The sequence below is a fragment of the Rhinolophus hipposideros genome, assembly GCF_964194185.1.
Source record: "Rhinolophus hipposideros genome assembly, chromosome: 3".
Lineage (NCBI taxonomy): Eukaryota > Metazoa > Chordata > Mammalia > Chiroptera > Rhinolophidae > Rhinolophus > Rhinolophus hipposideros.
This window is the reverse complement of record NC_138049.1, coordinates 108,516,073-108,531,361: the sequence shown is the minus strand read 5'-3', so window position 1 is coordinate 108,531,361 and position 15,289 is coordinate 108,516,073. Positions and strand designations below refer to the sequence as shown.

The following is a 15,289-nucleotide window of genomic DNA, read 5'->3' as shown; positions in this document are numbered from 1 at the left end:
GTTGGGACATGGGAGAGGCCATGCTGCAAATTGAGGCTGGCTGCCACCTGAAGCAGGCTTGGGGCTGCTCATAAAAAGGCACGGATATCCCAAGACCTACCACTACCTGCTAGCTGCCCATAAAACTCAGCTGCTGAGCTTCTGGCCGTGAGTGAGTTGGGTGAGTCAGGGTCTCAGAAAGTCACCAGGGTGGGGCAAGTGGTGTTGACTATGTTAGTGCACATTTAGATTTGGTGCCAGTACTGAGCCTGGTGCCATTCAGCAAAAGGCACAGGGCACAACGAGGCCAGCCACTGCCCTCCTGGGATTAGCGGATCTTTGAAAGTTTTCAAAGAAAGACTGCATCACAGACCAAAGCCAGGTTTTTGCTGACAAAAGAGTCTCTGGCAGTGAGATAGTTGGGTGGGGGTGGGTCTCAGGGAGTCATAAGGGTGGAGCAAGTGGCATTCATCAGGCTAATGCAGATTCATATTTGGCCATGTGGAGGGAAGGTTCAACACAGGGACAATTGTAGCTGTCCTTCCAGCCCTCATCCTGAGGCCACACAACTCAGTTTCTCCCTGTATGTCTCTGGAGTCTCCTGGAGCCACTGTTCCTCCATCAGAGACCAGGGTGAATGCCTGCAACTGGGTAAGTCTGTGTGCATGCCCTTAAGAGAATGCCTGGGTTTGCAGCAGTCTTCAGCCTCACTCAGGTGATTAAAAGCCCAGCTGATTTTCACAACCAGATGTTGTGGGGACTCCTCTTCCTGGCACTGGTGCTCTGGGCTTGGGAGCTCAGTGTGGGGCTAGGACCCCTCTCTCATCAGAGTGGAACTTTGCAGCTGAGATATCCCTTCCAATTTCCAATCACCACATATGGATGTGGAGCTATCCTACTTTGTGTCTCTACCCTTCCTACCTTTCTCGATGTGGCTTCTTTTTTATATCCTTAGTTATAAAACTTCTGTTCAGCTAGTCTTCAGATGCTTCTTCAGGTTGATTATTCTATAATTTAGCTATAATTTTTATGTGGCCATGGGAGGAGGTGAGCACAGTGTTTACCTACTCTGCTGTCTTGACAGGAACTCCACCTCTCCCCAATCTTTTAAATGAAGAATAGCTTTTAGGAGGTTTTTCAGTAAGAATCTCTTGGTGGGAAGTGATGTTAGTCTTAATAGTCTGAAACCACATTTGTGTGTATGTTTGTGTGTATTATAACCAAATACTGTTTATTCAAGGAATACTAGAATGATTTGGCAAAAATCTATTGAAAAAATCCACCCAAACATTAAATGCCTCCCAAAAGTAAAATTCAACATTCTTCTTCCCCCCGCCCCGCTTCTTCCACCTCCCCACCCCCAACTCCAGTTCAAGCCATTGTTTCTCAGTCTAGTTGTGTAGGGCACAGCTCCCTGGCCCATGCTGCTATTATGAGCCTTGTGTTCCCCCTGGCTGAGGCAGTCAGTTGTCAGTCATCGGTTGGCCGCTCATAGCAGCTCATGGCAGCTCTCACTGGCTTCTGGCTGCCACACTGGCTGCCGGCCATTCATGCTAGCTGCCCACCTCTCATGGCAGCACATGGTAGCCCACGGCAGCCCAGCTCCAGGGAGAGCTGTTGTTTACAATCTTAGCTGTAGAGGGCACAGCTCACTGGCCCATGTGGGATTCCAATAGGTGATCTCGGGCGTTAGGGTGTTAGGAGCATGGCGCTCCAACTACCTGAGCCACCGGTCCGGCGCTCAACATTCTTCATGATAAAAACTTTCAGCAAAAATGGAGAAAATTACCTCAGTCTACTAAAGGTTTCTACAAAAAAACCTACCACAAAAATCACAACTCATGGTGAAAGTTTAGAACTTAAATTCAGGAACAGTATAATAATGGCCACTAGTACCACAGGTCCTAGCTAACACAATGAGAAAATGAAGAGCTTAGAGTTTGAAATATAGAAGATCAATTTGTTACTATTTGAAAATATCATAGAATCAAAAGATTAGAATTAAAGAGACTTGCTTGATAAAGATGCATAATAAAAATCAATAGGACTTCTATTGATTTAGCAGAGATAACCAATTAGAAAATGTACTGAAGGGGCTGGGGGGTGTCTCAGGTGGTTGGAATGCCGTGCTCCTAACGCTGAGGTGGAAAGCTTGGATGGGGGTCAGGGGGTAGGGAGGTGGAAGAATGGAGGGGGGGAAAGAAAATGTACTGAAAACATTTTTTTATACTCTCAAAAACAAAAACAAAAAAACTGAACCCTAAAGAAACTAGCAATAATCTATCAAAAGATGGGGGGTGGCGGAGAGAATGAAACAAAAGACCTCAATTAAAAAAAACACGGGGGCTTCAGAGTTTTGAACCGCCTTGCTGAGGTTGCAGGATCTATACCGTCTGCGTGGGTTGCCTGGATTGCGGATCGCGATGACCGTCCCCTCACTGGAGGAGCTGGACTCCTTCAAGTACAGTGACCTGCAGAGCTTAGCCAAGAGTCTTGGCCTACGCGCTAACCTGAGGGCAGACAAGTTGTTAAAAGCCTTGAAAGCCCATCTTAAACAGGAAGCAAGAAAAGAAAACGAGAATCAGGATGAAAGTCAAACTTCTGCATCCTCTTGTGATGAGACTGAGATGCATGTTAGCAGCCAGGAACAAGCTGAAGGGGAGCCGGCCGGCCACATCACCAAAACGAGAAGGCGCAAGACAGTCCACAGGAATCCTGACTCTCAGATGAATGGAAGTGTGCAAACTGAAAATGAGCCACCACCTGTGTCAAAATTGCAGGAACATTCAGAGGTACAAACAAGTGATCCAGCTGAGTTCCAGAATCAAGAAATGTGGGAAAACCAGGGCCTCAAAACTGCTGCAGAAGTTCCTTCTGCACCAGATGAGAGCCAAGGAGGTAATGAAGATTCGAAGGTACCTTCAGAAAGAAAGAAGTTTCTCTACACAGATGGATTTTCCAAATCTAGAAAAATTAAAAGAACTGCAAGCACTACTCCAAACTTTAAAAAGCTCCATGAGGCTCGTTTTAAGGAAATGGAATCAATTGATCAATATATTGAGAGAAAAAAGAAACACTTTGAACAACACAATTAATGAACTGAAGCAGCCCGTCACGAAGGGAGTGGTGGCAACTCCAGTTGGTGTCCCAGGAAGACTCTCTGTGGCTTGTACACCCACAAGCCAGCGGCACTCTCAAGGCCATTCGCGGGGCACTGCAGGTCGAAGCACCTCGTGTGTGAAGGGGGCGGACAAGCGCTCCACTCTCTCGGCAACTAAAATGAATGTCAGATTTTCAGCAACTACTAAAGGTAATGAGCATAAGCGTTCACTAACCAAGACTCCGGCCAGAAAGTCTCCACATGTGACCGTCTCTGGAAGTACCCCAAAAGACCAGGCTGTGCTTGGGACACACAAGTTAAAGACCACAAAGGGGGATTCTGTTGCAGTTGTTACCTCTTTCAAGTTGACGGCTGAAGCAGCAAAGACTCCAGTCTCCCATAGGAAACCAGTGTTTGACCTCAAAGCAAGTCTGTCTCGTCCCCTCAGCTATGAGCCACACAAAGGAAAACTGAAACCATGGGGATCATCTAAAGAAAATAACGAGAATGTAAACAGAGTTAGCTTCCATAAGAAAACTTACAAACAACCTTGTCTCCAGACCAGGGAGGAGCAACGGAAGAAACATGAGCAAGCACGAAAGGAGAAGAAAGCAAAGGTTTTGGGAGCTCGGAGGGGCCTCATTATGGCTGCAGATTAATAGCTTTTTAGCATTCTGTAAATATTCCTTTATTCTGAACCTTTTTTGTTTTTTGTAAATATTTTCATACTGTCCTTCCCACTTTAGTCGAGATCTTTTTCTGCTCTTAACTTTGTTTATAATGTATAGTGTTGGTAGGTTCTTCACATGCTACTCTGAAAAGATATTATTACCTTAAAGCTCACAAATTCTGCAAAATGTTTTTAACCTAAGTCCCTGTACAATTCAGTTTTCTATAGATTTTTGACCAAATTTTTAATGTAAAATTTCCTCTGCTGGCGCTAACATGAACAAAACTGCAGTTCTCTTCTAGGCAAAAGCCTGATGGTAGCTAGTTGTACCACAGGCTTTAGTAGAAATTGAACAATAACGTATTAGGAATACGGTAAGCTGGGAAAAACTGTCACTTCATCCTCTAGAGAACCTAGTAGTCTTAGTGAATCTGTGGGCCATAGGGGTCGATTATGGCATCAGTATTTTACCTGTGTGAAGTGTTGTGCTCAAGCTTATGTGCACCTCTGTTCAGGTCACTTCATGTAATTGCCATCCGTCACTCAATAGATTCTTAAAAACTATGGCTCATTCTATCCTTGCTTATTTAAAAATACACAGGGCCATACTGCAATTTGAGGAGTGCTGCTTTAAGGATTACTATGCTCTGTCAAACTTAAATCTTATTCAATTTATGGGAAAGACTAGCGTTGCTTAGTATCATTTCCATGTTTGTTGCACGTAAGTGGAGCTTCTGAGTTTTGTAGTGCTTAAGATTTTCATAAATAAATTTTTTTTCTCATGAAAAACAAAACAAAACAAAACAAAAAAAAACACGGTAGTGGACATGCAAATTTAATATAGTAACTATAATTATTCTCATTAATTTATAAATCCTTTGTAATTCCAATTAGAATTCAGTTAAGACTCTTTTTGGATATGTGTGTAAAACTAGAGACTTCAAAGTTCACATAAAAGTGCCAAGGTCCCAAAATAGCCAAGATAATTGTAAAAAAAGAATCAAGGAAGTGGAGAATTGTCCTACCAGCTAGCAGGACTTGTTACAAAGCTCTAATAATGAGGATTGTGGTATTGTCACAAAAATAAAGTTAGGTCAATGGAACTGAACAGAGAGTCCAGAGAGTGGATCAATCCTTACATGGAAAGTGGTCTATTATGCCGGTGGTATTGCAATCAGTGATGGGAAGGGATAAACTGACTAGTCACTTTTTAGTACCTGGGCTAATGGCTTCCCCTATACAGAAGGGAGCTAGTATTTGATCCATATCTCACACCACATACGAAAGTAATTTCAGATGTTTAAAAACTTAAATTGGACAAAGATTTAAAAATTACAGACTAGATAGATGGATAAATGGCTATTTATGTAGCCATCAAAGAAAGGGTCAGACAGAAAAAGTCGAGAATCATAGGATTTCACGGATATGTGGTACATAAAACTGAAAACAACAACAACAAAAAAGACAAACAAATGAAGAAACAAATACTCACAGACACAAACAATAGTTTAGTGGTTATCAGAGTGTAAGGGGGAGGGGATTGGTAGATGAGGGTAAAAGGGATGAAATATATGGTGATGGAAGGAGAACAGACGACTCTGGGTGATGAACACACAATGTGATATACAGATGATATGATACAGAATTGTACACCTGAAATCTATGTAACTTTACAATCGTCACCCCAATAAACTTTAATTTAACAAAAAGGAAAGGGTTAAAGTTCAGAATTTCTAATGAACTCCTATAAATCAATAAATCAAGTAATCTGTAAATTGATCCATAAATTTAATGTGACCCCAATAGAAATATGTAGAAGGTATCTTTAAGAATTGGAAAGGTCATAGGGTAAAATAAATGAGAATAGCCAGGAAAAAGAGATACCATGATATGGTATGTGTAGGGGAAAGTGACCTCATTATATTATTAATACATAAAGTCTCAATAGTGTGGCATGAACACAAGATACACAGCTGATAGAGCAGAGTAGAAAGTCCAGAAAGAGAGACAACTAAATATGGGACTTTAGCATTTGATAAAGATGTCATCTCCAATTGGTGATTGAATAAATGATGCTGGGACAAGACAGTCATTTAGTAAAATTAAATTCATTCCCTAGACCTTAAATTAGGGTAAATGCCAAACATAGCATACATTTAAAAGTAAAAAAATGAAAATATAAAAACCCACAGAATTATTTTATAACTTTATTGACAAATTTACCTACAAAATGTTTCTGCATGACAAAATTCACAAAAACAAATTCAAAAGACAAAAACTGGGGAAAGTATTAGTAATTTATGTCACAGATTAGTCAAAAATTAAGAGCCAATTTCTTCAAGATACAAAGAGCTGCTAGAAATCAATAAGATTAACAATCTCAGAAAAATGGGCAACGGATATGAATAGACAGTTCACAGGAAATACAAATGACTTTTGGACACATGAAAAATTCTCAGCCTCATTCACAATGAAGAAATGCATTTTATTTTATTTATTTATTTAAAAAATTTATTTAAAAAATTGATTGGGGTGACAATTGTTAGTAAAGTTACATAGATTTCAGGTGTACAATTCTGTATCACATCATCTATAAATCCCATTGTGTGTTCACCACCCAGAGTCAGTTCTCCTTCCATCACCATATATTTGATCCCCTTTACCCTCATCTCCCTCCCCCCACCCCCTTACCTTCTGGTAACCACTAAACTATTGTCTGTATCTATGAGTTTTTGTTTCTCATTTGTTTGTCTTGTTCTTTTGTTGTTTTTGGTTTATATACCACATATCAGTGAAATCATAGGGTTCTCTGCTTTTTCTGTCTGACTTATTTCGCTTAGCATTATACTCTCAAGATCCATCCATGTTGTCACAAATGTTCCTATTTCATCTTTTCTTACCGCCAAATAGTATTCCATTGTGTATATATACCACAACTTCTTTATCCACTCATCTATCGAAGGACATTTTGGTTGTTTCCATGTCTTGGCCACCATAAACAAAGCTGCAATGAACATTGGAGCACACGTGTCTTTATGGATAAATGTCTTCAGATTTTTTGGGTAGATACCCAGGAGAGGGATTGCTGGGTCATATGGTAATTCTATTAGTAATTTTTTGAGGAACCTTCACACTACACTGCCTTCCATAGCGACTGCACCAGTCTGCATTCTTACCAACAGTGTATGAGGGTTCCTTTCTCTCCACAGCCTCTCCAACACTTGTTACTATTTGTCTTGATGATAGCCATTCTGACTGGGGTGAGGTGATATCTAATTGTGGTTTTTATTTGCATTTCTCTGATGATTAGTGATGTTGAGCATTTTTTCATATGTCTATTTGCCATTTGTATGTCCTCTTTGGAGAAATGTCTCTTCAGGTCCTCTGCCCATTTTTCAATTGGGTTGTTTGTTTTTTTGTTGTTGAGTTGCATGAGTTCCTTGTATATTTTGGATATTAGCCCCTTATCGGACACACTGCAAAAATCTTCTCCCATTCAGTTGGTTGCCTCTTTATTTTGTCGATGGTTTCTTTTGCTGTGCAGAAGCTTTTAAGTTTCATATAGTCCCATTTGTTTATTTTAGCTTTTACTTCCATTGCCTTTGGAGTCAAATTTATAAAATACTCTTTGAACCCAAGGTCCATAAGTTTTTGGTTTTTTTTTGAGAGCCCACTGGCCCATGTGGGAATCGAACCCGCAGCCTTCGGAGTTAGGAGCACGGAGCTCTAACCGCCTGCGCCACCGGGCCGGCCCCAAGGTCCATAAGTTTAGTACCTATGTTTTCTTCTATGCAGTTTATTGTGGCAGGTCTTATGCTTAAGTCTTTGATCCAAAGAAATGCATTTTAAAATGATACTGAAACACAATTTTCTTTCTACCTGGCAAAAATGCAGGAGTCTGATAACACAGTGATGGCCAATGTCAGGAAAACCAGGTTTTCACATTGCTGGGCCACTGTATATGGGTAAATCTGTGGAGGTCAATATTGCAATATGTTTCAAAATTACAAGTGTTCATCCCCTTTACCCTAAAAATTTCTCCCTAGGAATTTATCCTACAGATATGCTCACACACATAAAATTACTTTGGACTTTGTGATAATGTTTGTATTAGCAAAAAGTTGGAAACAACCTAAACATGCGACAGAAAAGAAATGTTTAAATACAGTCCAGTTCTATAACCATATAGAAATAAAAAAGACTGAGGAAGTTCTGCGTTTACAGATAGAAAATATTACCAGCATATGAGGTCTTATATTTAAGTTTGCGAACTTTGTTGCAACAATGTTGCTAACCTTTTTTGATATTAGAAGGATTATTCACTGTGAATTTTTACCAACTGGACAGTTAATCAAGTTTACTATTTGGAAATGCTGAAAAGGCTGCATGAAAATGTCAGACTACCCGAACTTTTCACCAGCAATTCATGGCTCTTGCATCACGACAATGCACCAGCTCACACGGCACTGTCTGGGAGGGAGTTTTTAGCCAGTAAACAAGTAAGTGTATTGGAACACCCTCCCTACTCACCTGATCTGGCCCCCAGTGACTTCTCTCTTTACTCAAAGAGAAAGGAAATATTGAAATGAAGACATTTTGATGACATTCAGGACATCAAGGGTAATATGATGACAGCTCTGATAAGCATTCCAAAAAAGAGTTCCAAAATTGCTTTGAAGGGTGGACTAGGCACTGGTATCGGTGCATAGCTTCCCAAGCGGAGCACTTCAAAGGTGACCAGAGTGATATTCAGTAATGAGGTATGTAGCACTTTTTCTAGAATGCGTTTGCAAACTTAACTATCAAACCTTTGTATGTTGTCATGTGGAAGAAAAAAATGAGGAAGAACAACGTATGTTGGACAATAAAGTTTGGGAACTCATCCTAGAAAAAATGCTGCACACCTCATTGCTGAATATCACTATGGTAATATGGGGAAATGGAGACTCCTACACCCTGCTGCTAAGAATATAAATTACTGAAATTTGTTAATATTTAATTAATAAAACGTGCAATTTCATTTCAAGGTTATATGATAATGGGAATACTACTACTAATAATAATAAATAAAAGCTAACACTTATTGAATGCTTACCATGTACGAATTCCTCGAGTCCTGCGAGGGATGGTGGGCTGTGTCCCCTGCAACTAAGATTGAACATGGCACCTTGAGCTGAGCTGCCGCTGAGCTCCTGGATGGCTCAGTTGGTTGGAGTGCATCTTCTCAACCACAAGGGTGCCAGTTCAATTCCTCGAGTCCCGCAATGGATAGTGGGCTCTGCCCCCTGCAACTAGCAACGGCAACTAGACCTGGAGCTGAGTTGAGCCCTTTGCAACTAAGACTGAAAGGACAACAACTTGACTTGGAAAAAAGTCCTGAAAGTACACATTGTTCCCCAATAAAGTCCTGTTCCCTTTCCCTAATAAAATCTTTTTTAAAAAAAGCAAATGATATAGAATGCAATCAACTGGTTACTAGAAAAAATATTATAAGAAAAGTAAAATGTAAACAGGATTTCTAAGAAGTTTCCTGACTTCAAGGTAAGACAGGGACTGTGGGGTAGGGATGAGGTAAAGGGACAGCCCACACAGCTGTCCTATAACCAGCTCACTTGGAGAGAGAGAGAAACTTTGTTAAGGTGAAAGTAGAAATTAGAAATTGAAATTAGAAATAAAAACAGTTGTTGTTATAAAATACCTTGATTCAAATGTTTGCTCAGTTGGTAGGTTGGATGAGATTATTTTATAACCCTATTTAAAAAGAGTAAAGAGTCTAAAGTCCTCTACAGAAATTATATTGTGCAGACAGTAAAGAAAAACAATTATAAAAATAAGTGCATGGGGTAACAAAAGTCAGTTTATAATAGCTATACTAGTTATAGCACTCAGTATGATATTGGACTGAATTGCTCAAAAAAGGGATCTGTCCTGGGAATAAAAAAACCCAACAAAATGTAATGCTCCTTTACGTCCTTAGAGAGACCCATGAAAAGACTCATAGGCATAAATCTGAAGATAGTTTAGGGCTGCTGTGCCAACGGAAAAACCCCATAGCAGGTTTACGTGTCTTCTTTTACCAGAGAAACTTCAGGCTTCCTAAACAGCCCAATTCCAACTTAGGTACAAGCAAGGGCAAAGGAAGAAGTGGAAAAGACCTGGTCTTCACTTGCCTCCATTACCTAGAGAGATTGTTTAAATCATTGGATTGACTTGTGGGGTGTCTAATTTTACGTGTCAGTTTTAGCTAGGCTATGGTACCCAGATATTTGGTCAACACCAGTCTGGGTGTTGCTGTAAAGGTGTTTGTTAGATGAGATAACATTTAAATCAGTAGACCAAGTAAAGCAGGGTACCCTCCCTAATGTGGGTGGGCCTCATCAATAGGTTGAAGGCACAAAGATAAAAGGTTCCCCTGAGAAAGAGAGACTTCTGCCTCCAGTTGGCTTCTAGGGGCAACACCAGCTCTTCCCAGGTCCTTGCCAGTCCCACAGTCTCATGAGCCAGTTCCTTAAATCTCTTTCCATATACACAGTTGATCGGTCCTGTCTCTCTGGAGGATCCCTAGTACATCCTGTCTACCCTCAATACACACCCTCGATAATTACACTACTTGTGCACCAAATGACATCAGAGAAAGTCAGCAGGAAAAGAAATCTGGTTGCAGCTGAGGGCCTAAACACACCTCTACCAGAAGACATCAACTATGTACTATTTTGTACCACAGGAGTGCTGAGCCCAGAGCTCCACAGAGAGCTCTTCTGAGAGCCACAGACTGGACCATCGCACAGGACACTAGGGTGGGAGCCGTTTTGGAACCCCACCGCAGGAGGCAGGGCTGAGAAGACCAGGTACACAGGTGTGTGTTAGCTTGGTGGGTGCCTGCCGCTGCCACGGGACTGACACTTCGGTGCGGGCTGCTATGGGCTGAATGTATCCCCCAAAATTCACATGTTGAAATCCTAACTCCCAGTACCTCAGAATGTGGCTGTATTTGGAGATAGAGTCTTTAAAAAAATGACTAAGTCAATATAAGGCCGTTAGGGTGGGACCTAATCTGATCTCACTGGTGTCCTTATGAGACTAGGACACACAGAAAGATCTCAGAGATGCTCCCGCTCAGAGAGAAGACCATGTGAGGACAGCAGGAAGCCAGCCAATGGCAGACAGCTCGAAAGAAATAACTTCACCTTGGACTTGTAGCCTCCAGAACTGTGAGAAAATATCTGTTGATTAAAGCAGCCAGTCTGTGTGTTTTGTTATGGCCGCCCTAACAAGTTAATACACAGAGTGACTCCCATGCCGCTGGAGCACCCACCTTACATCTCCCCCAGCTCTGAGTTCCAGCTCCTCACAAGGGGTTTCCCTACCCTTACACCTCCCACTGGACACAGCAGTGCTCGCCTATGCTTTTCCTCCATTCCAAACTCTTCAGGACAAGCACTCCACCCTCGAGGTGGGCTGTAAGCCTGCTCACCCTCCCTGGGCAATGCGTTGGCAATGTACGCCTATGTTCTTAAAAATGCACATAAGATCTTTGACCCAGCAATTTCATGTCTAAAACATTGGCCTATGGAAACCATCAAGAACAGATATATACATAATTTTTTTCAGAGAAAAAAGGACAAGAATAACTTATTTGTCCATGACAACAGATATTTAGCATTTCTATGTGCCAGACACGGTTCTAGGCACTAGTGACATCACAATGAACGAAGCAGACAGAAACTCCACACTGAGGAGAGGCAATTTAGCTAACCAACTGAATTATACATTAGAAGGTAATAAATATTACGGAAAAAAATAAAGCAGGAAAGAGGCATGGGGAGCAGGTGGTAAGGTTCCAGTTTTCAACAGGGTGGTCAAAATGGGGCTAAGGTGGTGACAACTGGACAAGAGCTCGAAGGTATTTAATAGCAAAGTGTCGACAACTGTTTTTGCTGGTTGGCAAAATTATGGTTAACTATTTTCTTTTATAATTTTCTGTACTTCCCAAATATATTACAATTAACATACTTGCTTCTACAATATAGAAAAAAACACAATAAATATTACTTTAAAAAAAATCTTCAAGCAGCCCTTATTTTCTACAGGACAAAGTCCAAATTGCTGATATCTAAAGTCTAAATGAAGGGCCTCCTCCCTTCCATCTAAATTTATCTTTAGTTCCTCCTCGAGAAAAATTGTCTTTTCCAGTCAGACTGATAATCTGTGACCCAAATTTGTCAAGTAGCATTGCCAAATTTAGCAAATAAAAATACAGAACACGCAGTTAAGTCGGAATTTCAGATAAACAATGAATAATGCAGTATTTGGAACATACAGTCAGCATTTATTTACTGAAATTCACGTTAACTGAGCGTCCTTCTTGGGGGTGCCAAAAAAATGTATACATATACTTGTATTCATCTGTTGTAATTGGTATATATCGAGTATTACAATTTTAATACAGTTTTTTCATTTTTTAAAATGTGTATACATTTTTTTGTCACCCTCTGTATATTTTATGTGGTGACACTACAAGTGATCTTTCTTCCACTGCTGGAATAATCTCTTGTTTCCATCTTTCCAAATATTCCCAGTTAAACCAGAGGGTGGGGAGCAGAGGACGGAGTGGGTGGAATGGGAAGACAAGCCTGCCTGTCAGCTCCTGTATAAGATACAGATGGGGACGCGGGGGGGAGCACAGTTAAAGGGGCCCTTTCTTACTATGGCTTGTGACTTTCCCTCAGATGAAGAACGTACCTTTGATTAGATGCTCCTGACCTTGGAGTCGGGTAAATAGGTGAATGTCCAAAGGTTCTCCCTAGAAAATAAAGTATTTTAAGTTATAGGACATTTATTCCAATTTCCCAGCCATTTTAATTCAGGTAAAATGTCCTTAGTTATTTTGTTTTAAACCAAGAGTGTTTAAAAAATTAAATTTTAATGCCTTTCTTTAGATGTTGACTAATTTAAGGAGGCTTTCAAAATGGACAGCTTTTGTTCCAAACAAGGCTGCATCTCCACTAGTCTGACCTACCCTTTGCTTCACACTGTCCCCCACCCTGTTTTTTAGGGGATCTGAGAGCACCTTGGAGATGACCTCTGCATCAGACTCATGGTCAACTCAGAGTTTCTTGTAAGTCTGCAGGAGAGAAGCCTGATGCTGAAACCGAGGGTCCTTATGACTTTGATTAAAATTCATTTTGACTTCTGGCTCTAGAAATCACACGCCTTTCTCTCTGTGCTCCTCAGTCTTGGCCTTTTCTCTCCCTCCTACCCCCATAAGTAGCAACCCCAGAAGCAACAGAAGACTGGATCTGAGCAATGGTCATACAGGTAGACCTCTGGCAGGATAAAGAGAACATCTTGACCTAAGTTTGGTTTCAGCTCCTTAGCCCTAAGGCGGAATGTCCCCCTGGCTATTTTCTCATGATAGCAGACAGAGGGACTCTGGAAAAGACCTCAGAACTGTCCTCAAGATCTGAAGAAATGATTCATTACCCTTACCTCACCTCAGACCAATCAGCTCCCAATACGACCCCCAGACCCCTAACCCATGGTATCTTGTGACTTTGCCCCATAGAAACTGTAACCTACACGCCATCCGGGAGGCACGTCTTTGAGCGCCAGCTCACCTGTGTCTCTGGGCTTGGCGTCATTTCCTTAAATAAACCTCTGCTTTCTTTGCTGCAAGCTCCTGTTCCTGGTGTCTCCTTTGGCTTTAATGTGCTCAGGCAAGTAGGTCCCTTGAGTTCGGTAATACTCCCCCTTCTCCTGAAATACAGCAGTTTGCTCTGTCCCAGAGCTGGCGCAGGAGAACTGCTGAGCCCACAGCCAGAAGCTGCCAGGCTATCACCCAGCCTCTTCAGTGCATACAGCTGTCGAACATTGGCCCCGGTCCCAACAAGTCCACATCACAGACCAATGGGGAAGCATGTACACTAAGTGGCATGTACACCAAGGGCAGCAGTGTAATCCCCCCAAAGCCAAACTCTAGAAAAAATTTTCCCATAAGGCTGTGAGAATAAACGTCCTCACCCATGACCAGGTTCTTCCGTCTTGATGTCCTTAGTGCCTACCATAGTAGTCAGTACCTGGTGAAAAATTAATTTTTGTTGCCATGTCAAACCGAGCCATTTTATAGAGGCTCTGTGTATCGATGTGAAAAAAATCTTTAGACTATATTGTTAAGTGAAAATAGAACATTGATTAGCATGCAAAATTTTGCTTTAAAAATAGAATACACACGTATTCTACTTACGTAAAGAAACATTGAAAGGGTACACAGGAAAATGAAAGTGTTTACCTGTGGGGCAGGGATGGAAGGATGGGATAAATAGAGGCAGGGTGGTTGCAAATCTTTTTGATGTACATCTTTATATATTAATTTTTGAACCAAGTCAACGTATAATCCTTTAAAATTCAATTATATGTTTTTTTTTTGTTTTTTTTTTGTTTTTTTTTTTGGTTTTTGAGAGCCCACTGGCCCATGTGGGAATCGAACCGGCAGCCTTCGGAGTTAGGAGCATAGAGCTCTAACCACCTGCGCCACCTGGCCGGCCCTAATTATATGTTTTTTAATTAATTTATTTTTGTGGCAAAAAGCTGAACTGTAAATAGGAAGCTACTGTTTCCAAATCTCTGTGATCCTTCTTTTTCCCTCAGCTCACTGATGAGCCAAGAAGGTGACCACACTAGAGTTTCCTTGACTTTATAACTTTAGCATCCATCACTCTCACAGTTTAAAAGTTCCTTTTTTTAAAAAAAAATCTGCTGTGAGTTTCTAAGCATGGCTTTTATTTCCTTGAACGCAGCACATACATAGTTGTACAGTCTGTGTCCAATAATCCCAGTGTCCGAAGACCCTGTCGTCCTGATTCGCTTTTCTGAGCACCGTATCACCGAACATAGAGCAGAGCCCTTTACTATGATTTCTTGAAAATGTCTTCCACAAGTAGTTGTATTTAATACACTGACTGATTGTTTCCTGAAGATCCAGAGATAGATGGTGGTATGTCAGAGTAGAGCATGGATTTTATCAGAGTACAAAACCACAGAGCAAAAAACTTAAGGTTCAATATTAGATATTCTTGTTCTTAAAAATGTCACAGGACATTTTTCACTGGCAGACTTTTCTCCTTGGTCCCCTGCCTTCTGCTACTACCCTGCAGGCTCTGTCTCTCCTGGGCTTTTCCTCTTACATAGGTTTATCCCCTCCTTCCTCCTCAGCCCTCCCAAATTTACACAGTTCTTTGCTAACTTTCCACAGTCAGATATTTCTTGCCCTGAGGAATTGTGTTGCCAGTGTTTAAGGTATCTGTCATTTTTTAGTGGAATGTCCCAGTGCCCTAGGATGGCAGCATTCTTCCTTCCAGAAGGGAAAGAGAAGCCAAGTCCTGTCTTGGGAGACAGCGCCACCTCCTGCCCATTGAGAGACAGCTGCCAAACACCCAGCTGAAGGACTCTCCATCACCGTGTCCTGGGCAAGATGGCAGATAATTCAGGTAAGAATAATTTTAGAAAGTACATTAAATTTAAGGTGGTGATGAGACATCCAA

General features: G+C 41.2%; 1 protein-coding gene across 1 annotated transcript; it reads left to right on the top strand.

Moving 5' to 3' along the window:
- On the top strand, window positions 1-3,738 carry LOC308494941 (nucleolar and spindle-associated protein 1-like; the record flags this gene model as incomplete). The annotated part of the gene is given in 2 exon segments (XM_081042929.1): window positions 1-3,070; window positions 3,072-3,738. Coding segments are annotated over 2 exon segments (1,335 nt in total). The 5' UTR covers window positions 1-2,402.
- Window positions 3,739-15,289: the final 11,551 nt, after the last annotated feature.